General features: G+C 41.5%; 1 protein-coding gene across 1 annotated transcript in view; it reads right to left on the bottom strand.

Moving 5' to 3' along the window:
- CDH8 (cadherin 8) overlaps positions 1–23,902 on the bottom strand; it is a 379,689-nt gene extending 355,787 nt beyond the window's left edge. The window contains exons 1-2 of the mRNA XM_060000736.1: positions 23,629–23,902; positions 9,116–9,563 (exon numbers count right to left, since the gene is read on the bottom strand). Of these exons, the coding sequence (XP_059856719.1) occupies positions 9,116–9,367 (252 nt within the window). The 5' untranslated portion in view covers positions 9,368–9,563; positions 23,629–23,902. The remainder of the gene's footprint in view (positions 1–9,115; positions 9,564–23,628) is intronic.
- Between the last annotated feature and the right edge of the window lie 3,986 nt (positions 23,903–27,888).

A 27,888-nucleotide genomic window follows, 5' to 3' on the forward strand; every position in this document is an offset into this window, starting at 1 on the left:
ATTTAATAGATATTTAAACCTCCTTTTCTCCCCTACTTTAATGTCTCTGGCTAATGTCATCAAGTTCACAGTCTCCACTAGATAGTCACAGCCAAAGTAATAACAATAATAATAATAATAATCTATACAATACAGCTGGGTTATTTTTTTAGGATTAGAGAGAAAGAGAAATATGCATCCAGTGTTTCATTCCCTACTGTTCCCCCAATATTCCTCAGCCCTCCTGATCAGGCTCATTTGGATTCCGCTATTGTCTCCCACAGAAGCCCAGTGACATTTGATGCTCTGCAGATTTCAGAGCACATCTGCCGCGCTGTGGTAAATACATGCAGCAGAAAAAGAAGTCCATGGATATGAGCAGGAAACAGCTCCTGTTAACTAATCAAGTTTGGGGAGGGGTGTTCCACAGACAGTAACCTCCCTCTGCTGTCACCTGCAAAACAGGGGAGTCCCATTTGCAAACTGGTGCCACAGCCTGCTGTGTCCAGCACTTACTACAGGGGTGCAAATGAGATAAGCAGCGGCTTCTGCCCACAACCTTGCCTGGGGCTCTTGCAAACACCAGCTCCATGACTCTTTTCTTTAGCTGAGTGGTATTCAAAATTTACTCAGGCTGTCTGCAGAGAGCAAAAAGCATGACTTGCACTATCCCTGGATTAATTGATGATTGACTGATTTCTTTAAAAATATGTATTTTATGGTTTAATGTGCATAGGAATTACCTAGGGGCTATTGTGAAAATGCAGATTCTGATTCAATAAGAATGAAATTCTGCATTTCAAACTAGCTGTCAGGTGACAATGCTGCTGCTAATCTACAGACCCTCACTTTGATTAATAAGAATGTAGTGTATTTTAGTTCTCCTCCTAGATACATCTAAGAAGATTCTTAAATGTTTTGAAATGTGAGTGAGGTAATAGCTGGTGCTAATGAGAAAACATACCTATATTTTAATGAAATATTCAGATCTTTGAATATTGACAACACTGTCTTTAATACATTTCAAAATATTCAAAGACTTAGTTAGGAACAGGAATATATATAATCAAATTATGCCAAGGGGTGAGTGTGTTGGGGGGGGGGCGCGCGTGCGAGTGATTTTAAGCTAACTATAATAGAAATAATATGTACAGATGAAAAATGCTGAAATATTAAAGAAACTGCTATGTAGAAAGCATGTCTAGCCAGGCCAAATGAGATCCTGTAAAAGCCGTTAACACTTTTTCTTAAATAACATAGTACCTTAAATAACGTTTCTACACTATTCTTACTGAAATGTTAAAAGCAACATGCAGGCTGACTGCATTACTTGAAGACTCCAAAGATAGTTCCCAATTTCAAGGCCAAATACAAAATCTTCATACGATAGTTTCCCGTTTCAAGGCCAAGTACAAAATCTTCCATTTTTGGTTAATATGTGGTCTGTTCCATGGTAATGAAAGTCATTTAACATGCACACAACAGTGCAGCAAGACTGTGGCTGTTCCTCCTCTCTTCATCGTTTCATAAAAATGATTAAATATTGCTGGCACTTTAATTTATTAATTGATGAGACTGAACTTCCAAAGGTTTAACACAGGTGTGGTTTAAAAAGTAAAAAAATTCTATTAATATTTACCAACTGATTTCACATTAAATGATGGTCCCCATGAATTTGCTATGAATAGATGGCATTGGTTTTAAAAAATTGAACAATATAACATTGTCATTTATTTTTCTCTCATTTTATTATATTTTACAACGTAGTAATAGCAGAGCCTAGAAAATAAAATGCAGAAAATTATAAAAAAAGATAATCCAACCATATATATTGGAAAAGAAGTTTTAGTATATTGGTATATTTCCTTTTATTGATTTGTGGTACAGCTATTAATATGAATTAATGTCAGGCATTAACCCCTTATTTTGTTTGTTTGTTTTTTCATATTTATTTATTTTTTGGCTGCATTAGGTCTTAGTTGTGGCACGTGGGATCTTTCGTTGTGGCATATGGGCTCTTCGTTGCAGTGCACGGGCTTCTCTCTAGTTGTGACACGCAGGCTCATTAGTTGTGGCGTGCGGGCTTAGTTGCCCTGCGGCATGTGGGATCTTAGTTCCCTGACCAGGGGTCGAATTGATGTTCCCCTGCATTGCAAGATGGATTCTTAACCACTGGACTACCAGGGAAGTCCCCCCTTATTTTGTTTTTAATTAAGGCTACATGATTATTATTTATTCATTAGATAGAATCATAATACATTTGGGATTTTTATAATCTTACGTTGTTTTCAACTGGGGAAATCTTTATATCAGAAATAGTGGATAGTGGTTATAGATACGATTAGGATTCTCCTTACGTTAGTTTTTAAAATCAAGAGTATTGACTTTGTTTGTGAAAATTGTTGAATATGGATGATCAGAGTGATAGGTACAAAGGAGTTGACTATTTTTGTTAATGTTTGATTATATTTTTATGTACACATACATATCGTAATAGATACATGCCAGGTACTCTGTTCATATCACATATGCATTTTTAGATTATATTCTACACCCATTTTATATCTTGCTTCTGATATTTATTCAGTTGCAATCACGTTTCCATGTTCTAAATTTTAACCATTTTTGGATGACTCATACTATTCTGCTATGTGATGCAAGGAAAGCCTTCCCAGTTGTGCAGCCTTTACGTTTGCCCAATTCTTCCCTCTGAGCTTTGGCTTCGTATTTGTGATAGGAATCAATTCTCTGCTTTCTTTCTTTTCCACATTGAATACCTTGGTGCTATTTATTCATAAAATAGGGTGACATAATCTGGCTTTTTCACCCACAAACATATAACTACTAGCACTTTGCTTCACGTGGGAAAAGTATCTGCCTCAATGAGATGACTCTTCAAGAGGACCGACAAAATGTGCAAGGCTCTTCTTGTAAGTCTGCATGAATTTACTTTTCAAGGCATCTACAGAGATAAGCAGATTATACACACTCTCACTTGGCCCCTGGTAAGGAACAAAGATACAATTTGGCTGTGCTCGAGAGGCTGTGTGACCTTCCCCTCCATCTACCTTTGTAGCAGAGGTGAAAAGAAACAGTGAGAGTTTGGGGGCTACCAAGAGAAAGAATCAGGAGATGTCTTGGGATTTTACTCATGTACAAAGTCAGCTAACAGACTGTGTGCGTGCGTGCGTGCGTGCGTGCGTGTGTGTGTGTGTGTGTGTTGAAGGTTTCTGCTAACAAACATGACTAATACTATTCCGTTTTTTTTTATATCAGCATCAAAAGACTTCCAACAGCTCTGGGATGCCTGTTATTTCTAAGCTGGGACACTGGGCAAAAGGCAGACAACCCTTGTTGTTCGGTCAGATTGAGACATGCGAGGCTGACTTGCATTCCTGCCAAATTATTGGTGCACAAGTCTCTGTCTGAGTAAGCAGAAGCTTCACGAAACTGACAGTGAATTGTTCTCGCAAGGCCAAAGATACAATCTGGCTGTGGCTGCGTAGCCCAGTGCTCTTAACATGCAAACAGCCAGCAAAAATAATGGCATGTCAAGTGCAATTTTCTCACCAGCCGCTGACACCGTAAACTGTAATATAGTGTAATTATTTGGCACCCCGTGTCCTTCATACTAAACACCACCCAAATGATTTCCAAGTTACGGGGAAGAGGGGAGGTTAGAAGGTCAAATTTAAAGACAGAAAATGAGTCAGTACCTTGGAGGGAGAGAATTATAAATAGATGTGGCATCACCAGTGAGAGTTATATCCAAATAAGGAACTGCTCAGAAATCCAGGTAGGACGGGAGAAGGGAGGAAAGAGAGCAGAGGAGTTTATGTAAGAAAGAGGATTTAGGATAGAACTCTGACCACCTGGAAAGCAAACCATTTTTTCCCAAAATAAAACAGTCTGAGGAACAGAGGATCACAGAACCACAGAACAAGAGCTAAAGGAACTTGGGTAGATAGGTTGCACACATTTTTTTTTTTTATATATATTGCTTTCTTTTCCTGTTCCACAGGGATCTGTATCTTAAATATAATTCCATAATCCACTATACAATTACAAGTGAGGAAACTGCTCCCGAGAGACGTTGTGTGACTTTCTCTTCCAGTTCCTTTATAGCAGAGGGGAAAAAAGACAGAAGCCAGATTTCCAAGAGATCCTCGCCCATCTTTCTACCTAATTCAAAAGATCTCAACCCCAGTTCTCTGTCTTCCAGTTACTCTGACCCTCTCTCAGCTCCTTAAATAGTCTTGTGCATATGCTACGTCCTCTGTGGGAATGCTGTCTTTTTTCAACTCTGCACCTTAGTTCATGGTTTTGGCATCTCAGCTCACAGGTGATTCCTTTAGGGAAGATTCCATCATCCCACCAAATAGACCAGATTCCTCGATATGCTTCCAGCTTCCATAGACCCATGTTCCTTCACTTCAGAGTACTTATCTCAGTTTTAACATGGCATATGTCACATTATGATTATTTTCTTAACATCTGTCTACCCCTAGTAGCCCATTATGACAGAGGGCATGGATCTGTGTTTGCTCAGAACTGAGAATCCACTGGTAACAACACTTAAGAGATAGTAGGTGCCCAATAAATATTTGTGTAATGACTTGATCGGTCACCCTCCTGACTCACAGCCAAGGGCTCTCATGATGGCATCAAGATGCCAGCCTTAAAGAACCCATGCACATTTCATCCCAAGGACAACATTTTTGTCTTGGTTACAAGACTTATGAAAAGCACCATGGGTTTTCCTTCTCTTCCTTTTCAAAACCAGACAAATAAGGATATAGGGTGAAGGGTCCCATGTACCACCTTATTCTCTTCCAGAATTGCCAGAGAAAGTCAACACAGGAGGTCCTGGGCAACGCAGAAATCTAAATATTTATGTGTGTATACAAATGGGCTCCAGACCACCTTGTACCACAGAGAGCCGGAGCCAGGAGTGGAGTCTGTTTAGCTGCTATTTGTTTTTCAAGAATTCAGAAAGATTTTTGGTCTAGTTTGTGACATAAGCACAAATGTAAGTTTGCAGAAGAACTGGAAGATAATGGAATCCCCAGCCTGAATTGCTTCATGCCACTAGTAAGGGGGACAGCCTCCAGAGAGAAGACTCTGCAGCCTTCATAAGGAGACTTGTTTTAACAAATTAACTTATCACTATTACTACCTCAAAGAAGGACTTTTAAAATCAATACATAGAAACAATGTTTAAACTACCCAGCAGGTCTCTAAAATAAACAACTGAAAAGGAGAACATGACAGCAATGTACTGCCCCTTTGGCTGAAAAATGCTATTTGTATTAAAGCTGATTGGGTTTATCTTATTTTATAAATTCCTCCATTATTTAGGTGAGTTATTCATTCACTTATTCATGCAAAATATTTATGAGCTCTCCCTATATGCAGGCAGTGTTCTAGGTTCTGGGGATATTCGGTGAAGAACAAAGGAGACAAAATCCTTTTCTTTGTAGAACTTACATTCTAGTAGGAGACAAATCATAAACATGATAAAGTATGGAGTATGTGAGACAGTGATCACCAGGAAGGAGAAAAAATAAAGCACAGTCAAAGGGTATGAAATATCAGAGATGGGACGTTTATATTTTAGACAGAATGGGGCAGAGAAGGCTCTGTAAGAATACAGATTTCAACTTCATTTTAGTTCACTGAGAAACATAGAGGCTTACGCTACTTCTGATCAAGGGGATCCTCAGTCATCCCACCCTATTCCCATGACGTTGCATAAGCCGAAATCTATCCAGCAGGGGCACCTAACTTCCCACTCCACCCCACGCCATCAAGCTGAGTGACAGTTACCCTTCAAGACACACGGAAATATCTAACATCACCTCCATCCTAAGCAACCTGGGCTCATTGAAAGGGCCCCTCTTTAGGCTCCCAGAGTCCTGTGCTCACCTAGTGATGTAGTTGTCAGTTTGTCCATCTCTCCAAGTACACACATGCACACACACACAATTAAGACTACAATCATGACTACAATTGCTACGTGCAGGCACTGTGCATAAATTATTCTTATCTACTTGTATTCATCTTATTTGGATAACCCTTGAAGAGCTTTAGTTACTTTCCCAGGGTAAACATCCAGGAAGTGGCAAAGCCAATATTCAAACCTCTGCAGAGTCCATCTCTAAGGCTTAGTTCTTTCTCTGCATCTAGCTGCCTACCAATATAGTAAAAACAGACAACAAAGGATGTAAGGGTATATGTGAAGCTCTGAAGAGCCAATCACTTAAAAGCTGCCTCTGCCCTTGAGCTTGAACTCAGTGTGCCAGGCCCGAGGCTCCCACCATGGTGACTCGCAAGAGGGCCTTTTACAGAGCAGGCGTGCTCACAAGTAACTAATGCTTCTCAGCCAGTTCCTGGGGAGAAGCTCAGCGATGAAGTGCTGTAGAGTCAGTCGTGGAAGAGCGTGCACAGAGATAAAACATTGTAAAGCACCCGTGGGCACCCTGATACGGATCCTCCCCACACTCGGCCTGACTCATAATCGGCAGCAGTCACCCGAAATGCATTTTGGGCTTTGCTACAACTCAAGATCCTCAAAGGCCAAGCTGTAATAATTCAGGAGCAATTTTCTTTAAGGGGAAATACATATGATTGGAAATATTTGCAGAAAAAGTTCTTCAGAAATAAGTTTAACTCAGATTTAACAATCGTTTGGGGATTGGCCATGTGAAGAGCAGCCGTCAAGGATGAGAATCACTTTGGCCGTTTCAAAATCCTAGGGTTCACTCGCAACATTTCTGTCGTTCAAAGAGGCATGGATTTCTCAAGGATTACTAAGTCAAAAAGGGGCAGTAAATGCCGCCTTGTTTGCCTCTCTCTCTGTTGCTACATTTAAAGAACGGAGGCAAAATTACTCATTAGAGCCTGAGTCTAAAACAAACCCCAATTTAATTACTTTTTATATTCAGATAAAAATGGAAAGTTCTTCTGAGGATAGCAAGTTTGTTTATATTACACAAGATACCATCAGTGTGACAGACCTCCATAGAGTTCACTAATAGAAACAGGGAGAAAACATCCATCAATTATATATGTGTGCATGTACCGTATACCCAGAATTTCATACGGTATGAAAACGCCTTGCCTTAGGGCTGGCTAAAGAAGTTTTGAATTTCCAGAATGTAGGAATTTAAGAACTCTGCATTTTATACTCAATAATTCTTAAGTGCAAATTATAGTTTAAATACATGGTAACTAGTCACTAAGATGTAATAGGATACAGTGGATAAAATTATGGCCTTGGGAATCCCCAACCTGATTCAGATTCAGATCATTTACTAGCTCTATGATCTCGGTTTACTTTATTAACCCACCTAAGTCTCAATTTTTGCACTTAACAACAACAAAAAAAGATAATGTGGTCAAGAAGCCCCTATTCAAAACACGCTGGGTCAGATGTTTTGGAACTGAGAAGTTTTCACATTTAGAAATGTATTAAGGTAGATAAACTGTATAGTAAACAAAACCTTCAGCAGAGTCTGGGGGAGCACCCTGTAATCAAACACAGTAACATTTCTGCTGGGAAATATACGTACAGTCACAGTAATGGGATGTACTACGACTATAAATAGCCTCCAGTCAGTTCTGCTACCTGAGTGTGTATCAAGCATATAAAAAAATTTTTTTTTTGTATTTTGGACTTACAAAGAAAGGAATGTAGACCTGTTTTACACACGTATTGTTTGTATATATGTACATATGCACACGTATACACATATACATATAAAGAGCGAGGCAGAGGGAGCTGTTGCTAAAATCAAACAGGACTGTGCCTACAAAGTGCCGTTATGAGAGTGCTCAATACAAAACAGTATCGACCAGAATGTGAATTGCTTGAAGGCAGGGATCAGTGTTTCGTTCATTGATATACCCCCATATGCCTAAAAAGGTATTTGGCTCAATAAATATTCTTTGAATGATTCATGACACCACCTCATCCAGATTTCCCTTGTCCAAGTAGAACCACATGAAATGAAAAAGCATAATCCTTGGGGAGGCTCAATCTGCGTTGCAAGACAATGAGGTAGAAGTGGGAATGGAATCAGAAGTGCCTAGCGAGACACAAAGTGTTAACTCAAGTCTTGAAGATCAATATTTAATTCTTTTTTAAAATCACTGCATTTGGGAAACGCATAATATTGGCATGATTCACTTCTGAATCTGACTTATCAGGAAAATCAGTCCTTGGCAGGCTCGTAATTGGAATTCTACCTATGATGATGGTGAGTGTTAAAATTAACAGAAGCTTATGAGCGATTCTGAGGAATAAACATGTATAGTCTTCAATAACCCACAGTGAAACTTTGAAAAGCAGGCAGCCCTTATCCACACAAGGAACATTTGTCTAACCTGCCAACAGCAACAAAATAAATATAAATCCAGTCTAACACATATATGCACGTGCACACGCGCGCACACACGCACACCACACACGCACACCACTAAGCTAAAATTTTGATTCTATACATTTGATTCCATCTGACAATGAATGCAACAGTTTCCTATTGCAAAATTTACCGAATTACAGTAAGTACAAAGCACTGCTAAGCACCCACTCTGAGAATTTCCCTTTCCCCATCCTAGGTTAATAATTGAACGAACCAACAAACAACCAAAAGAAACATAAAAAGGAGAAAAACCTACCTGCAATTGGAGATACATGGCCTCAAACTAAAATGGAACAAAATAACATCTTAGGAATCCAGGTGGTAGAAATTCAGACTGAGCAAAAATGCATACCTCTTCCAAGCGCTATAAGTTACAGGAAAGGTTTGGCATGCAGATTTCTTGTGTGAAATGAGAACGAAAAAGCTTATTTGTGTATGCATTACACAAGTGTTATATTAAAGCTATGATATAATAGGTGGGGAGGATGGGAGAGATGGGGAGGAAGAGCTTTCCAGAGAAGAGCAGTTCGTTTACATTTACATCTGTTACCATGGGATTATTCATATTCCTAAAGAACCAAGAGGTAAACTAACTAACCATCTGGCCTAAAGTACTTACAGCTAAGTGTGGCAACAACTGTGACAAGCCTAATGTTAAAGGTCTAGGGATCAATAACAGATCCCGAAATTGGGACCTTAAAAACGAAGCTTACCCGGCCAACAAGGATCGGTTCAGGTCCAGAAAACTCTTCCAGGACGAACATTTGATTCCAAACCCAGCCTCTCTTGGAACGGTTCAAAATCCGCTGTTCTTCACTCAGCCTGTTTAGTTCCAAAGGGGATCCACTCATTAAAACTGGAGACTGATTCATCGGAGCCGTGTAAATGCAAGGGGGAAGAGTAATCCATAATATTATTAATGGAGTCCAGAGATCCAACAGCATTTCCGCTAGCCGTTCTGGCATGGTCCCCCCAGTTAAGCAAATCACCACGAAAATGAGACAATTATTTTGTTTGCCTCTGGTCTGCAGCCATCCAATTCATCATGCAGTGACGAGCATTTACTCACAGCTCTGCCACGTGTTTACAGCACGGGAAACAGACATCTAAGCAGCTTTTCTAAGACCACGATCCATTGGCTTTTCTTCTCATTGAAATTTCCTGCAAAAACAAGGAGGAAGAAAGATAAAGGTCCACTGCAACAGGTTTTACAACAAAATCACTGGTTTCCAAAAGCATATACATGAACAATAGTAGGCATTTCCCAAACGCTTGAGTCAAGAAAGTGGACCTGAGGAATTAGAACAAGTAAGCTAACAGGTCTTTTTATATTGTGAGCTTTATTTAAATTTTCATATTTATATTTGTATCTATGTTACTTAACAAAAACCGCTTCAAGTTCTCTTTTCCCTCCTTGCTTCTTTCCTTCCTTCCTCCCTTCCTTCCTTCCTTTCTTCTTTCTTGCCTCGCTTCCTTTTCTCTCTCCATTACTCCCACTCTCTCTTTTCTTACAGTCGTTTTGGTTGTAATGCAAGTTTGGGTGTTGCCAATACCTTCTTGTACTCTTGTAGACACTGCAAGCCTCCTTCCTCCTTCCTTCCTTCCCCATTCCTTCCTTTCTTCCTCTCTTTCTTCCTTCCTCCCTCCATCTCTCCCTTCCTTCCTTCCTTCTCTTCCCCTGCCCCCTCTACACCCTCCCAGTTTAAAAATAAGTTCTAGTTCACTTTAGGCTGAACTATGTGAATAAACTAGCCTGTAATGGGTACATTTTTTAAAAAATTACAAATGAGAACAGGAAGGGAAATGACCCCAATTTTCACAGTCTTAGCTGCCGCAACCCATCAGAAGGGATTGTCCAGTTCAGGGTGCAGAATGCAACTCTCTGCCAGGATGCTAATAAAGAGTGAATAAAATTAGAATACTCCCGGAGAGAAATTCTGTAATGTCCAGCATGTATGTTATAATCAGGATGGTGTCAAGGCTCCCATTCCAAATGTACAGTTGAACAGGAGATTTAAATTATGAAAAGCTCCTTTGGGAATGAAATACGGTGAAAATACAATTTTCAATTGTAGAGACTCAGAAAGGGATGGACAAAAAAAAAAAAAAATCCCCATTACCTGAGGTGTCAAATACATTTTTTTGCTTACCTTCAGCATAGTAAAACGTGTTTCTTCCCTCTCAAAAAAATTATTTAAAAAAAAATAATGTCCACTGTGTATCCCAGAGAGAAGCCTTGCTGAATTAGATTAAATGGGAAAATAATTCCTCAGGACACTATGGGGAACAGTTTGGCTCAGGGAATTCATAATGGGGTAGGGAACCTTTCCTCTGTAGGTCCCTGGTTCCATTCTGGCTCAGAATGGGAAAGCAAGAATGTCATTACATTGGGTGGGCTAGTGAGTGGTCTTAGTGAAGCTAGCTGAAAAGGGCAGACCCAGATTCTGCTGTAAAGACAGGAAGGATCTGATCTAACAAGATGGTCAGTGGAATCGCCCTGCTTGTCACTCTTTGCCTGGGCTCAGCTCAATCACTTGGATTCTCTCTGTACCTCAAAAGAGGCCCCACCCTGATAAGTGCATAGGAGAGTCACTGCAAGCAGTAGTTGTTCTGGAAACTAAAGGGAAGACAAGCTTTCCATAGGGAACCAACTCAGAGCAAAAAGAGTCCGGAACAACGTCCCAACTTTCCCTAGAATTGCAGTACACGCAGGGAAATAAAAAGCAGATTTCACAGTAAGGCCTTCTCTCATCCCAGTGTGAGGGCAGAACTTTTCAGGCTTCAAATTGAAAACAAAAGTTGAAAGGTCTTGATAAGAAATCGCAAAATATTAATATCACTCTGAATTGCCAATCCACTTAAACGGCATGTATAGCACAACCATCACATGCCATGCTCTCCTAGACATGGAGCAGGGACGATGATACAGGACTGTCACACTGTTTGGCAGACTCTCTGTTTTACAGGCAGAAAAGCCTGGGCTTGAATCCCAGCTCACCCTACATGCTGTCTCTGTAATAATGCACGAACTACTTAAGTTCGCTGAGAATTTGCATTTCTCTTCTGAAAAATGGCAATAATAATAATTCCTACTTTCCAGGCAGTAGGGTGATTCACAAACAAGACTCACGTGAAGCAGCCAGAACATGGGAAGCACTCAGTAAGCTGCGGTGTTTGTGGTTTTCCTGAGCCAGACTGGGAGGATGGTCCTGACATCAACCCATTGGTTAAAAAAGTCAAATGAAGGAGCAAAGAGTTAAAGCTGTGTGACCTCCTTAGAAAGGGTAGTGTAGTCAGGGTACGAGAGTCACACAAAGTTAGTCAAAAACCTTCCTGGAGGTGGGATGTGGGAGGATGAGGGTGATGCTGGTGAGAGAAGGGCTGGACCACACTGGATAGAAGGTGACACTCATTCTATTCACAGAGGCTCTGCCTAAACACTTCTCAGGGAAGAGAGACTTATTCTCTCCAAACACACCCTGCTCCATGCTGGGCCATATCTGAATGTTCAAAGGCCATGTAGACCATCTTCTAATGGCCTGAGTGCTATAGAGGCAGAACCGTGAGATGGTTGTGAGAGTTTTCTCTAACACCAGCCAGCGTGGGGATTGAATTCCAGTCAAGGAACTACCTTCATCAGTTGCCATAATTGGGGGCCAATTAACAACAACAACAATTAGAATTATATCTACCTAGCTGGTTTATTTTGAAGATTAAAAAATATAATCTTGGTAAAGTAATTAAGAAAAACTAGAATGGACAGTTATTTTTAAATTGTGTCAAATACTCTGCAAGTATTCTCTGGCATCTGCTGTGTTGCTAATGATTCGGGGATAAGGAAATTTAATCCCAATTTTAACTCCTAACAGACACTTCCTTGATGGAAGCAACCAAGTGGATGGAATGCCACCAAACCACTCAGGATGGAATGTGACACAACTGCTGCCCTACCTGAACTCGCCAGAATCAGGTAAAAAGTAATGATAGACTCTGCAACAATCTGACACAATAGTATAGCTTCACTAGTTAGAATGAAGGTATTAATAAAGGAATGTATGCATAGCCCCCAACAGTATCCATTAACACAATATCTTACAGTTAGATAAAGCTTACTATGCCTTGTACTGTTTTGCTCAAAACCGAGGTGCAGAATAATTAAATGACTTGCCCAAAGAACACCTCCAGAAAAGAGCAAACCATTGTTTGAATCTAGGTAATCTAACTTCAAAATTCTTTCTTACCACAATCCCTTCTCTTATTACATAAATATTTGATAAGCATATACTGTGGGTCAGGCACTAAGGCTAGGAACGCAAGCAGATCAGAGTTCTTATGTTCAGGAAGCTAAGAGTCTAATGGTTAAAGACTAAGAAATGGATATTTAGAATATTTTATTTAGTCTGAGAAGGGTTAGGGTAGTACAGAGTGACAGGTATGCCACTCATCTTCACTGCCTTAAAGAAGGCTTCCTGCAGGAAGTGTCATCTAAATGTTGAGAAGGAATTACCCAATGGCAGGGGGAGCAGTAGGTGTAAAAGGACATTTAAGTCAATCAATGGACAGGAACGAAACCACCATTAATCCAGGATTTGTGAATGAATCAGTACCTAGGGTAGCTGTAAATTATTTCTTGTCACATCATCCAATCCATGGCCATGGTATCTTCTCCCTACCCACCAAATCATCCTAATCATGGTCTCCAGAGTACAAGTCCAATCAGTGCCCTCTCCTCTGCCAGTTCTTTGTGAAGAGAAGAGCATGTTTGATTTCCAAAGCTTTGAGGAATAAAAACAAGTGCGATTCCGTGGAAAGGGTATGGGAGACAGCAAACTGAAGCACAATGAGATTGGCATTTTAAATGATGTTTAATTTTCACTTAACTAAATACTGTCAGAGCCTGAGGTCATCTCTCTGTTAAAAAGGAAGACCAGCAACAGTTTAGAGGCAAGAGTGTGCAGTTAAATATTTAGCACGTGGCTCTCTAAAAGAAAAAAGAATCCCTGAGTTTTGATTTCCATGATAGAAATACTTCCACCGTGACCAATTTCAAGTTTTCCATGTGACCACTAACCAGGTCTGGCAGTTTGAGAAAATTTAACAATCAGCTCTGGTTAAGCCAAGAGTCACCTCCAGAACACCCCTAGGTGGTGCTTCTCAAACTTTAACGTGCATACAAATCCTCAAAATCTTTCTGAAATGCAGGTTCTGATTCAGTAAATCTAGGGTGGGGTTTGCAACTCTGCATTTCTAATAACCTCATTTGTGATGCAGATGTCACTGATAAGAGGACCATGGTTTGAGAAGCTTGGAGTTCCAGAGAATAAAACCACCTCCTAACTCTGACCTTCTTAATGAAGACTTGAAAGATTCAAAGGTGTGGTGAGAAAGTCACTTCCTCCTTACTGTCATTTAATGCCATGCCCACGAACTACTTACTAGCACGGTACGCACATATATCAGACTTCCGGAAACCCAGCACTGGAGTGTATGAATACACAGGATTTTGCACGATGTTATAACTTACATACTTAACCCACTGCATATGGGACACTGGGAAGACTGCTCCAATAAGTGGACTGTTCCCATGCATGCTATCGGGGGTATTGAGACTTGGCCTTCCCTTCAGCGTAAGTCTATTACTCAGAGAGAAATGGGATTCTACTGTGACAATTAGAACTGTACTATTTACATGCAGGTACCTCTGCCACAGGCAGAGGTAATTTATCCTCTTTGATGAGGACAGAAAAGCTTTATAGGAATTCTTGAGATGCAACCAAATGTTATGTTACTGTTATCAGAATTAATAAAGATTTTAAGAGTAGCTGTATACACAAACTGCTTAATTCTGTGCAAGGAAGAAGAAATTGAGCGTCGTTTGTAAAGCCTGGGTAAAAATCAATTTATTTTTAGATTTTCTAACCACAGTATGTGCGTCTGGCCAAGCAATCCACTTGATTAGAATGCTGCTGCGTTGATTTACACCCGAGAGTGAGATGAAGAGATTTTACAATCTCTCTGGAATTCTTACAAATAAGTAACTCTTTACTTTTTTTATTTATTTTTTTAATATTTATTTATTTATTTGGCTGCGCAGGGTCTTAGTTGCGGCACGTGGGATCTAGTTCCCTGACCAGGGATCGAACCCGGCTCCCCTGCCCTGGGAGCACAGAGTCTTCACCACTGGGCACCAGGGAAGTCCCCTAAGCAACAGAATTCCCCCAGAAGTGTCTTGTCTTACGTAAGATACTTACAATCCAACTTTTCATTCTCTTATGTTTCAGAGATAGTTTTAATTACAGCCTGGTCTGAACCCACTGACCCCAACTTTTTTTTAAGGTGAACTCAGTCAACTTTCAGGTATGTTAAGTCATTATGCAAAAATTTATTACACCATCGATTTGGCAAACAACATGGATTGAAGTTCCCAATGATGAGCCAACTATGAAGCCAAAAATAAAAATGGGCTTTAACCAACACTTTAGAATTCAATCCTGCAGATTATTTTGGTTGACAGGAAATTACGCTTTTATTATCCACTGGGCTTAGTGGCCACAATATTTCATGGAAGCAAAAATGACACAAAAGACCAGAGAGTTTCTATTAAAAATGTTTCTGACCTTGAATTTACAGCCATTAGCAGGCTGCTTCAAAACAGGTAAATGCACACTGAATTCAAAGTGGTATTTCAGCAACACGGGGTAAGTGGTTCAGCCTGTGGCCCAGTGCAATTCACGCCAAGCCCTGGACTAGAGAGGAACAATACTTGCGTGTGTCCAAATATAAATAATGCAAGAGAATCACCTTTCCTAAAGCCTTCAGAATTCCCTGACCAAATTCCCTTGGCAGGATAGAATTTGATTTTTTTTTCTTATTTACACACACACACATTTATCTCTCCCCTCAACCACAGCACATCTGGACGTCTTTCTTTGGCATCAGATCACACACTTATCCAGCTGTCTCTCTATCCAAAAGCATATCATTTGCTTGTTTTGCCACTCAGAATAATACCTGCCAAATCCAGTCTTTGCTGTTATTGACACGCTATTGTTTTTCTGCAGGAAGCTTTAGTTTTCCTCTAGTTCTATAATTACTGGCTACCATGGCAAAAATAGATAGATAGACAGGTAGATAAATAGCTAGGTACATGCCCTCTCCTCATCCTTCCCCAAGATGGAGTCAGAACTTTCTCCTTCACATAGAAGCTTTCCTGCTATAGACATTTCAGAATGGGGTAACAAAGACAGGAAGGTCAAGTTCCCTCTTGTAGTGTCTATAAACACAGAACTTTATTTCATAAACTTTCTTAGAATTATAAGGTTAGTTAAGATACTGACGCTGAATCTATCCTGTTGGATCTTCTTCAGGCAGAACTGTCTTGAAATCACCTCACAAAGATGAATCTAAGTTCCACACTTCCCTTGCCGGTTAGACATAGTAGTACCAGGAAGTCGTTTCTCAAGTGTAGTCTAAATCCTTCCTTCTCCATTTAAAAGCCACATCCTTTGCTGTCTTTAAATCATCTGCTCAAAATTTAATAGTCAAAGACCTAATGAGTGAAAACAATTTGTGCTGGCCCTTCACTGGAAGAGGTCATGGAAAAGTAGTGACCACTGGTTCACCCATGCGCTGGACCCAGGCAATCAAAGCCTCCTTAGCCCTCCGGGTCCTTGGAATGCACGTCCCGCCCACTGTTCCTGCCCTAGGAGCCACTTCAAAGATGTAGCTTTGAGAGAGTCATGCGTTATTGAGACCATCTGGACGGTATATGTGACTGAACCCCGTGAACGCCTCTATATCAATAACTTTAAGACTCTGACGGGCAGGTGCAGAGATCTTGTGGTTGCCCAAGACAAGCCTCATGTGTAACTTGCTTATTGACACTGCCACCTACCAATCTGGAGTGGCCTGCCTCTTTTTGCAGTCTTTCCTGGTCCTGCAAGTACAGCTTTGGCCTGAAATTCCAAGATTTCAAACCAATGCCCCTTTAAATCAGAGTAACCACTAGGAATCAATCTTAGTCTTGAGAATCCTGTAATACAGTTGAACTGTGGGGACACAGCGGTTGACAACACTGACTCTGGAGTCAGACAGAAGTCCTCTGAATCGCAGTCCTACCGTTCCTAAGATAAGTGACCCGGGCGCATTTATCTCAATTGTGGCAGATGAGGAAACTGACTTGAAGGATGGTGAAAAAAATTAAATGAGAGAAGCCTTGTAAAACTCTTTGTCAATGGAGCTATGATAGTTACAATTTATTGAATGTTTCACCTGCTTAACAGAGAATCTTGACTGATTGTTTTAAAACTATTTTATGTCAATTTCTTGTTGGATTACATCGATGGGGAAAATTCTAGTGATCTATGTAAATAGGTAATAAATAAAATAACTTTTCCCAATTCTTTTTTTTTTTTAAAGGCATGAACTAAGTGGGATATAAATAAAACGGCATTTTACAAATAGCTTTCCCTACCGACAGCTAACATAGGCTTAATGACTTCAAATAGTTTTATGAGGTCTCTACAGGGCGGTATTTTTTAAAATTTTATTGAAGTATAGTTGACTTATAATGTTGTGTTAATTTCTGCTGTATAGCAAAGTGATTCAGTTATACCTATATATATTCTTTTTCATATTCTTTTCCTTTATGATTTATCACAGGATACTGAATATAGTTCCAATGCTATACAGTAGGACAAAAGGATGGTATTTTTAACCTACCCCCACCCCGGGGTCAACCATGTCTCTCTTTTCCACAGGAGACATGGCATTGTCCATCACCATTTCTCCTGAAAGGGCAAGATGCAAGCATTACACATCTACACTGGAACTACTTACTTTCAATCAAATTGTAACCACTCATTGAAAAAGTCTTTTCTTCTACAAGAAAAATTCCATTTCATGTCATAAACATCTAGTGCATTCTCACGAGAACGGTCTATGTGGGAAGTCCCTACTAATTCAAAGATGAGGACAAAGTGATATCTAAACATTTCTCAGACAGGAGTTCAGAGAAGATAATCCTAATTAGAGGTTGGGTTCAGGTAGTATCTTCTTCCAAAAATATTTAACAAAATTTTGTACGTATTGCAAGAAATTTTAGCACTACTGATGATGGTTAAAAATTAGCAGCTCTTCTTTCTTGCTTAAGAAATGTGGAAATGGTTAAAATCAGATATATCACATAACCAGGGCTACAGAGTCTGTAATACTGAAACTGAAATGCAGCCAAGTATCCCAGACTAATAAGTCAAGATTCTGCCAATTAGATTATACTCTGTAGTAACCACCCTTACAAGTGCACCTTACTGTCATTCTTTCATGTTTCAAAGGCTTTATAGCTTAAAAACCACCCACTGGCACTGTTACCATGAACTCCATATGGACACAGATGATGGATGGGTAGACAGAGAGCAAGCAATCATTTGACAAAAATAATATTGAGATATCACACCGAATGTATAGTTCCTGAAAATCAAACTGCTTATACAGATACTAAAATAAGTATACTATCTTCAGCTACTATATTTTAGTGAAATTCAAAGACACGTATATTTTACTACTCTAATCAAAATAGGTATGAATTAATTTTTTTCATATTTCTGAGCATCCCCATTTTAAAGATGGGAATACCTGGACACAGAAAAGTTAAATTCTGTTTGTCAAGCTGAAACAGCAGTGGACTAATAAAGAATGAAATGTGCCCTTGTAATTTTTACATTAAATTTTGGAGATGAGGTTGTATAGGTAAGAAAGAAAAACATTCCCTTATGATATTTATATCATTCCCCCATCTACTTATTTTATGTTACTTGTGTGTGTCACATCAGGAATCAAATAATTATATTTTATGCATGAATTCATCTAGAAAGAAACAATGCATGGAAAATATGGTGCTTACTGCTAACAGAATATGAATATAGCATAACATTTTCACTTAATGATATACATAGAAAGAATTAAGAAGATTCCGTTTAATATTCCTTTGGAACACATTCCATTTGCTTAAAGTATCAGTAAACACATCCCCGAGCACCTTATCATGGAACCTATTTTTTTTTCCTGTGTGTATTTGTGAGGGCCAGGTATCCTGCTGATTAAAATCTATATAGAAGAGTCTTCTGACACACTCGGACTTGCAATTCACATGAGGTTGATATGAACTGTTCAAATACAATATATATTAAAGAGAGAAAGGAGAGAGAGAGGGAGGGAGCAAAAGAAGGAAAGAAGAAGTAAGCTCTTCCTCGGGTACTTTTTTATACATTCTCTGCAAGGGAAAGGTACAGACACTGAGCTATATATGCAACAGTTCCATAATTAGAGCATTTTTCCCAATAAAATATAACTTTGCATCACAAAGAGTTTAATAGCATTCTTGATGCAAGTTTAGTCTTGGAGGCATTCTCAATTTTACAAAGCTGAATTAGGTCAGTTTTATATGTCCATATCATATGGAAAAGCTGTGTTTAAGAATAAACTTGGGACAATTTATGAAATTTCTGTAGAGAAAATTGAGGTAGATTGTCACAATATTGGACTTCAGATATAATTGCATCCCTCCTTCCCCTTTACTGAGAATATACTAGAAAAGGAAAAAAAAGGCATAGTGTTTGCCAGTCATTAATGCATTAAATCAATGTATACTGAGCACTAACTATGCTTTGCCCTCAACCAACCATCATTCTAGCATTTGCAGTAGTCTTTGGCAAGGAGGGCAGGGAAGGAAACTGTTTGAAGGTTCTAAATACAAGCGTTATTCTTTTATGATGCTGTCCAAAGAGATATAGAAAATCACAGCTATATGTTTCTACCTACTAAGAGAACTATACAAAAAAGCAAGACTTCTAAAAGCAAGAAGGAGGATGATATTTGTGACAGGGAATAGCACATGACATTTAAACTCAGAAAATAAAAGCTTAGGACATGATAGAAAAAGGAAACTGTGTTGGCCCCGGTGCTTTGCCATGAAGAGGTGAAGGAGATTTCGTTCACAGCAACATGTGGGAGAAGCAGTTAAATGGCATCCCTTGAACTTATTTCTTTTCTGACCTTCTGAAGTTGCCAGGTTCAACTAATTTTCTCCTCCTGGTTACATCTGAAGCGGGTTCCAGGGGCAAGAACCAACAGTTCAGCAGAGATATATTGCACGCATCACAGCATCAACAACTTTCTATGGGAATGAAATGAGAGCAGACTAATAGCTCTTTGGTTAATTAAGCTCCACTACATCAGCTGATGGCCTTGAACCATCAAAATACTATTCTATTTCACAAATATACATTTATGAGATTCTGGAAAAAATTTTCCCACACCACAAACAGATGCATTTGCTTTAAGAGACTAGTCAATATACAAATCCAAGAAGCCAGGAGGGCAAATCAAATAATCTAAAGCTGATGAAATGGCAAAGGGAATATGATACAAATCTCCTACTTGAACCAATAAATGAGTTAGTTATCTAGGGACGTTTTCAGGTTTTCTAGAAGTAAGAGGTGTGTGTGTGTGTACAACACATAATATAGAGCAAAGGAATCAGCTTTGGTTTAATTCTACACTCTGTAGGTGGTGTACAATACACCACAGTTAGAAGCCTTTTCCTAAACTGAAAAGCAAAGTTGGTCCATTTCAGCTGTGAATGCCAACAGTGCTGAAAACAAAGAGAAAACTGCATTTTTTCCTGCTTCTCTGAATAACATGGTAAGAAATACAAAATTATCAACAGCACCACTGAGCAAAATATTTTCAAAAGAAAGTCTTGGGACCTCAGATTTCATCTATAATTTAAAGGCTATTCTGATTATGTTTGTTCCTTGATTTGTCAAACACAAAACTTTGCTGATGGGGAAAGAAAGAATGGTTGGCAATACAAACTGAATGTCATTTTACCCATGAAAAGCTTTTGGCCGTGCATGGAAAACTTGCTCAGATTGGAATGTTGATTAAGTCATAAAGTGTGCCACCTTGAGTAGAAGAATACGAGGATTATTATTTTTTTCTTTAAAGCAATAGTTTACTTCTAATGATAAGGTTACTTCTGAACAGTTGATGAAGTGTGGATTCTCACTTTTCTGTATGTGCTTGTTCCATTTTCCTCGCCAATAAACAGTGAAAGGAACCTGGAAAGGAAAGCCCTGAGGTACAATTTCTTGAGTAGAATCATTATACCCTCCTCCTTTGGAGTTTTCTCGCTTTGTTCCAACAATCAGGTGCTCCCTGCTAACCAGGAGCAATCAGACTTTAAATCTATACAGAGTTTACAAGGAAATGTTGTACCATGAGTATATTTATGTAACAGTGTTTTCAAAATGCCTTCTCAAGTGGTCTGTTACATTCTGCTGAGCGTGTTTTACAGGTTGTTTAGTTGTTTTTTTATGCCTTTTTTTTTTTACTTAGAGCATACTGCCATTGGCTACTTAAACTGTGTTCGGTGCTACACTAAGGGGCTGCTTTAGATGAATACTGTCTTGACCAGAGTTCTGCATGATGCCCAAATAAAGTTAGTTTTCAGGTTAAAGACTTCCTTCCCTTTCAAGCTGATATGTGTAGAGCAGGCAAAGGGAGATGCTATTCCAGTCAGGGCTGCTATAAAATTGTTCTTCAGCTAAATTCATAAAACCTTCAAGAGCTCAAGAAATGTATCCTGGACACCAAAAATGCAGCCAAAATATATTAAGAGTCTTGGGTAGAGAGATCTACCCATTTGGGGTCTTGAGAGTTTTAAGAGATATAGATTATAAGGCAGAAGAATTGATTTTTAAGTAGTCATAATAACTGGAAATATAAGATCTAGGTTGAAGGGGAGAATGATTAAAAAGTTTGCATGACAACATTGCAGCACAAATTTCAGTGTCTCTGAAATATCTGGCTTATTTGTGATGGTCACAGGATACCTTAACGCCCGTTTGGGTGGCTGGGGAACAGAATGAGGAAGATGAACTGCTGCAGAACAGCCCTGAATGAAGCAATCCCCTGAGTTGCTGGGAAGGCTCTTCTCTGTTTTCAGAACAGATTTTCTCAACTCCAAGCCCTCTTCAGAGTCCAGGAAAAAAAAAAAATATCAAAGGTGATTTAAAATCCTGCGACTGCTCCAGCATGAAATGACTATGTGATGGGGAGCTTCAAATCTGCTAAAGCAGAATTACAGAATATTATTATTAGTATTATTTATTTAAAAAGAGGGATAGCCCTAGAATTTCTTTCAGCCACAGAGCTCAGGGAAGTGGAAAAACATGTCAGGACATGATGATTATGGAGAACTTCCTTTGAGGGATTAAAAAAAAAAAAAAATGTAACCCTCAGAGAACATCCTCTAAAGGTATCAGACCTGTCGGTAAAAGAATCTCTCTCTCTTTCTCTCTTACACACATACACACGCACACACTAGATAAAACCCCTGCAAAACTGGACACAGCTGATGAAAAGCAAAAGCCAGGCAGAACATTCAGTTGTGTTTGCCATGAACGACAGGGCTCATTTTGCATGCAGTGAGGTACAGCGGCCAGGTTCAATGGATGGAAAATCCCACTCTCGAATCTTACATAAATATCTCTTTCCCACACACAGTTTTCCAGTTGAAAAGCTCCTATAATGAAGCCAGAGGTGACAGCCAAGGGAGGGTTGTTAACCATTGAGATGGCTGTCAGGATTGCTGTAAAGAGGGCAGGCGCTTTCTAAGGGCCCCAACCGTCCCCAATCCCTCCGATCTGCTTCGCTGTGGGATCGATTCGAGAGGGCAGTGCTCCTATGCCTTCTCCAGCGTCCCCGTTCCCATTCCCGGCACACAAATTCTATGAGGCCGGTTAGAGAAAGGAGCCGGCTGATCTGATTAGCAGCTCCGGCGCGCTAAGGGATGGTCGGATCATGCCTCTTAAAGAGGAAACTCTTGTGGAATCTTCAGGAAAGGGTAGTAAAGTTGAAAAGACTGTTTCTCCCTTGCTTGAGTATAAGCTCTATCCTTTAAGTGGAGCTGAAGTGAGCAGCTGCCAGCTTGATTTTCCATCACTGACTAATGTGCCTTTGCAACAATAAACAATTAATGTTGTTTGATATCTTACATTTAGCAACCCAAGCAAACAGCTGCCATTTCGCCTCGGGAAGGCAAACGGCTAGTCCTGGACGTGCAGCCGGCTCTATGCCTGCGCGGAAGGGTCCACGATAACGAAACTTTGAGGTTTCTGCCAGATTGGATGGGGAAGGCTTTGGTCTTGGGGAGGGAAAAGACGCAGGAAATTAGGGATACCTGTTGGCATCATCGTTGGCGGCGGCAGGTTTTCACCCGCTCCCTGGCTTGACTGGAGCCTGAGAGAACGGGCGCAAGTCCCTTATGAACCTGTTACGCGCTGGCAGAACCCAGGCAAGAGCCCGCTTTGCTTCGGGCCCTGCGAGGGGCGCAGCCCGCCCCGCAAGGGCTCGCGGACGGGGAGGAGTGAGATGTCAGAAAGCGCAGCTCCGGGCTCTGCCGGAGTCTGAGCGAGTGCCTGGCTCAGCTCAGGAGGCCTCTGTGAGCGCAGTCTCGCGGGCTCGGGGAGCACACTGCTTGGGGGGTCCTGCCTGGATGCGGGGCAGCATCTCCGCGTCCGCTGAGCCGCGGGGCGGCTGGGGAGCCCGGCAAGTTTGCAGCGGGCATCGCGCTCCCGGGCTGGAGGAGCCACTTGTGGGAAAGCCTCGCGCTGGGGCTCTCGCAGCTGAGTCGTGGCCCGCACGACCGCGGGGGTCGCCCTCCCTCTCCTCAGGGGTGGGGCGGTGCAGCAAATCAGCCAGAGGGCACCCCCGATCCCCTTCCCCTCCTTTCTGCTCGGGCTCGCCCCTGCCTCTCATCCGGCGGCGGGTGCTTCCCATTCACCGCACGGACCCCGCAGTGAAGGCGCCCGGCTGCAGCAGCGCCTGCCTGTGTCGCGAGGCGGCGAAATCGCCAGGCGACAGCGAGGGAGCCCTCAGGAAAACTGGAGGGGCACAGCCCGCTTGCTACTACTCCCCAGAATCTACTGTCAGAGCAGGTTGCAAAAAATCGTCTGGCAGAACCCTGAGGTGACCCCATCATCTATTCATAGCAGGAAAGAAGACACAGCTCAGCCCCGCACCCGGGCGGCGAACCCGCATCCACCAACCGAGAGAAAGGAGGCGCGCAAGGTGTCGGAAGGGGCATGGGATTCCTAAAAGTAAAGGTCCCTTCTGGGTCCTCGGGGCGTGGATTAAAACGAGGGGGTGTGGGGGGACCACTTACTCTTGCGGGGCTCCGCGCCGGCGAATTTCAAGCCTCTTGGTTCACAAATGGCTGGAGGGGCTCGAGGTCGGCTCCCGAGGGCGGTGAACACCGAGCGTTCCCCACGCGCTGGGCAGGCGCCTCCGGATCGCGTTCATGCCTCTCGGAGCTTCGGGGCTTGGTGCGGAGACGCCGGGCGGGCGCGCCGGGCCCTGAGTGTCCGCAGCCCAAAGTGCGGCTTCGCTGGGTGGGCGCGACTGTCCGTGCACAAACCGGCAACAGGGATGAGCTTCGAGGAAGCAGGGAGATTCCAAATAGATTCACGAATTCTGGGCTGAGCGCTCCGGCGTGCGAGCCCGCCTGCCTGCCAAATGTAACTGTGAAGTGATGTGGAAAAGTGAGTCTGGTGCCTCCCCTGACGGATCTCATTGGGCAGAGCGAAGAGGCAGGTCTACCACTTGGAAATTCATGTAAGCGGGCCCCCTCCCCGCCCGCGCCCGGCATCCCGCCCCCCCACCCCACCCCGGCGCTCTGGCGCGCTCGCTCCTTCGTTCTCCCCCGCTACCAAGTGGGCGCACAACTTTTCGCTCCTCGCTCTCGAGCACGCCCTGCGCGTCTCCGCCCCGGAGCCACTCCGGGAAGATGCGCCCTTCCGTGTCCTGCGAGCAGCCCGCGGAGGGCCAGGCTCCAGGATAAGAGGGCTGGCAGACGATAAAAGGATGCGGAGGAGGTACCCGCGAGCTTTCTGAGTCTTCCCTGAGCTCTGAGGCTAGCGAGATCTTGAAAAGAATCCCAGTGATCCAGGGCTGTTTTTCTTGGGAGGAAGAGGACGCGACAGGGCAAAGGGGTGCGCGTGGGCAGCTTACCTTCTCTTTATGCCAAGAACCACGAGGGGACCGAGTGGAGTGTTTGTAAGGCCGCTGCCTACTACTCAGACGCTGTGGTTTTCGAGGCCGTGCGTCGTGGTCCTGCGGGTGGTGCGCATTCCTCATATCCCCAGGCTTCTACTGCTTTAGGGCGATGGGATGAGGGAGCGCAGACGGGCAGCCACGAGGGGTGCGTAGTAAGTCCGTGTGAAAAAGGCAGAACTTGCTTGGGAAATAGAGGGAGGGACTACTAGGTCTTCTCAATGTGCCCTTGCCTCCAAATCTCCTCTCAGGCACCATGCTTGCAGCTCCTCTGCCTCCGCCACGAGATGCCCTTTCAGGTCCTTTAATAGACTCCACTCAAACCTTGAGAATTGGCCACCCTGGGGTAGAGACAGTGCAAGAAGAGGAATCATGAATCAGGAGGTCCAGATGTCTTTTCTTCTCATCAATGGGGCAAAGACGTAGGAATATGCGGCCACTATGATCATCTTTTAATAAAATTCGTGAAAAACACCGATGAGCCAATCTTTTGTTTGCTTGTTTGTTTGTTTAACTTCCCGCCACAGGACACTTAGTCCATTCTCTGTGCACTAAAGCCGAACTCTGAGGAAGGGTTTTACTACCTGGAGACAGAGCCGGAACGGAAAAAGAAAGGGTATGGAGAACCAGACACAAGGTCCGTACAGCTTGTACTGTCGGACTCAAATTAATGAGACAGAGGGAAGAGAATGAGAAAACAGACACAATATGCTTATAATATTTATGCAAAGTTGACTGTTTTGTATCTGCTGCATCTACCATCCATTGGTGAAATACTGAACACAATATTGACTACAGGTCTAATATCTGTCAGTTTCACATTCTAGCTGATATGGGCAAGAAACTTAGTGAATTATTTCAGAGGGAGAGGGTGAAGAGAACCAGGAGGTATTTTCCCACAAGGCAGTCACAAAGTAACTGTTCTCAGCTCAGATTTTGTCTGCTTACAGGGTATTCAGGAATTGGCTAATTCTGTCTTGGAAAAAGGAACAGCAGTCACGCCTCAATCAAATTGTAACCGCTGTTGGACCAGGCAGTCCCAAGTGAACCAAGTGAAATAGATCACATCTTGGGCTGTGCTTAATTTTCAGACATTTTCACTTTGAACAAATGCTAAACCTTTCCTTGGGGTACCTTCTTACATCTATGAGAACTAAAGAAAAGTTTATGTGTTATTGAAGCCTGGGAATTGTTACAAGTAACAAACTCACCTCAAAAGAAAGCTAGAGTGGTAGAGCTAGACACTATCCTCAAATCTCATTTTCCTAAAGGAAAAATAAAACTATTTTGATGACAAAGTGAAGAGAGTCAGAATCCAATGGCTTGAGTTACCTTGGGTTAGAATGAGTTTGTTTTGACTCACCTTAGCCACATTTATTCTTTGAGCAGTTGCATACACTGTCCTAGCTGAATTTTGGCCATCTAGAATTCAAGGTAGCCCTCTCTCTCTACATTGTTAAACTCTGCTCAAAGCGCTGCAGTAGGAATTTCCTGCTAATTTTCTCCTAATTCTTGGGAGAGGCCTGGATCATTAAGTAGTATGAAAGAGGATTAGGATAATGTTAAAAAGAGCTATAAGGATATTTCTAAAATAATCAGGGATGCTGAAAGACAAGGCATTTGCCTCTTTAACAATTCTACCCCCTCTTAATAGGATGCAGTGTAATGTCACAATGGTGAGAGTCTAAATCCTTAAGATAGTTTTCTTTCAACATCCTCTCCAGGGTTATAGCCTTCCAGTAGGAAGCGGACTGTTACACAGGCCTTTTAGGAGGGCCACTAAAATTGCATGTGTTGTGGAGTATTTCAGGGGAGAAAGGGTGAGGAGTTATCTGATTGGGCAGGAGTGTAATCAGAGAAGGAGTGAGGGTTAGGGGTCGGTGAGAGGGAAGATTGCATTCAGAATAACCATAACCTTGGCTGATTGATGCTACAGTGGGATGAGGCAGGATGTCTCCGGCCTGCATTTTGATGACAGGCAGACTATTTTGCAGAGGAGTCTCTGCAGTAGAATGAGATGGAGAGTGACTCCATGTAGTAAAAGACACTTTCCTTTTTCACTAGGAGTGGAACTTTTCTTCTAATTTTCAGCAAGGAAGAGAGTAAACCAAGTGACTGGTTAGTTGAAGGGTGAGGAATCAGATGGCTTACAGGAATCAGAGCCCTGGAAGGGGGAAGGAGAGCTAGGAAGACTCCAACTTCTACAGTTGGGGCAGGAAATGGCAGAATGGAACTTATCTATTACTCCCTGTGATAAAATTCAAACTTTTCATCTTTTCCTTCTTCAGCACACAATAAAAAACTAAAATAAACTAACTTAAAAAAATGTGTTTACCATGGTATGGTTACTGAGAACTTTCAGATTTATTGGATGGCTTTTAATTTTGTTTTGTTTGTTTTTTTTTGCCACACCACGCAGCATGAGGGATTTTAGTTCCCCGACCAGGGATTGAACTCAAGTCCCCTGCAGTGGAAGGGCAGAGTCTTAAGGTTGGACTGCCAGGGAAGTTCCTGATTCTAAATTTAGATTAATATTTAGATTAATTAATTCATTCATTTACTCACGGAATACATCTTAAAGGTAAGGTTGAGGAGTGTGGATTCCATGAATGAAGGGATTTTACAATGTGATACCTGCCAAGGGTATTTCAAAATAAGGTTTAAAATAAAAACTTGAAGAATGTGAATATGAAGAAGGCAAAAACATAACACCAGTAAGTATGTGATATTTTCTAGGAATTCAGGAACCTTTTCTCATATTTCAGCTTATGGAATTCCAATGAAAAATCTGAAAATGACCATGTCTTTTTTTTTTTTTTTGGAGGGGGTGCATATTTTATTCTCAGTAATTTCCTGAGAAACACACTTTTTATGTATTTAATATAAAAGTATGTAACAACTGTGTCATTAGGCAAAAAAAAGAAAACTTTGAAATTTCAGTTTGACTTTCAATATTGGAGGCTAAGTCATAAGAATGGAAAGATTAGGAAAGCTGTTTTTAGAAATTTAAATGTTTAAATAAATTTAGAAAAGTGTGGGTTTTATTTTTTTTAAGTTTAAGGGTTTGTTTTAAACCAGCTTCTTTACCAAAATCATGAAAAGACGTGATGGTGCTCAAGTGAAGACAATGTGAGCAATTATAGTGGTTCTCAAACTGTGATCTCTGGACCAAGTACTACCTCCCGATCTTCAGGGAACTTGTTAGAAACGCAAAGTTTCCTGCCCTGCATCTGGGTGGGGCTCAGAAATCTGCCTTTTAACAAATACTCTGGGACATTCTGTGACTTGCTAAAGTTTGAGAACCACTGCCTTAGGCTATTCTTTTCTCAGGTGATCTATAAAAAGATGAGAAGAATAAAAGTAAAGTATGGTA

Source organism: Delphinus delphis, chromosome 20, assembly GCF_949987515.2.
Source record: "Delphinus delphis chromosome 20, mDelDel1.2, whole genome shotgun sequence".
Lineage (NCBI taxonomy): Eukaryota > Metazoa > Chordata > Mammalia > Artiodactyla > Delphinidae > Delphinus > Delphinus delphis.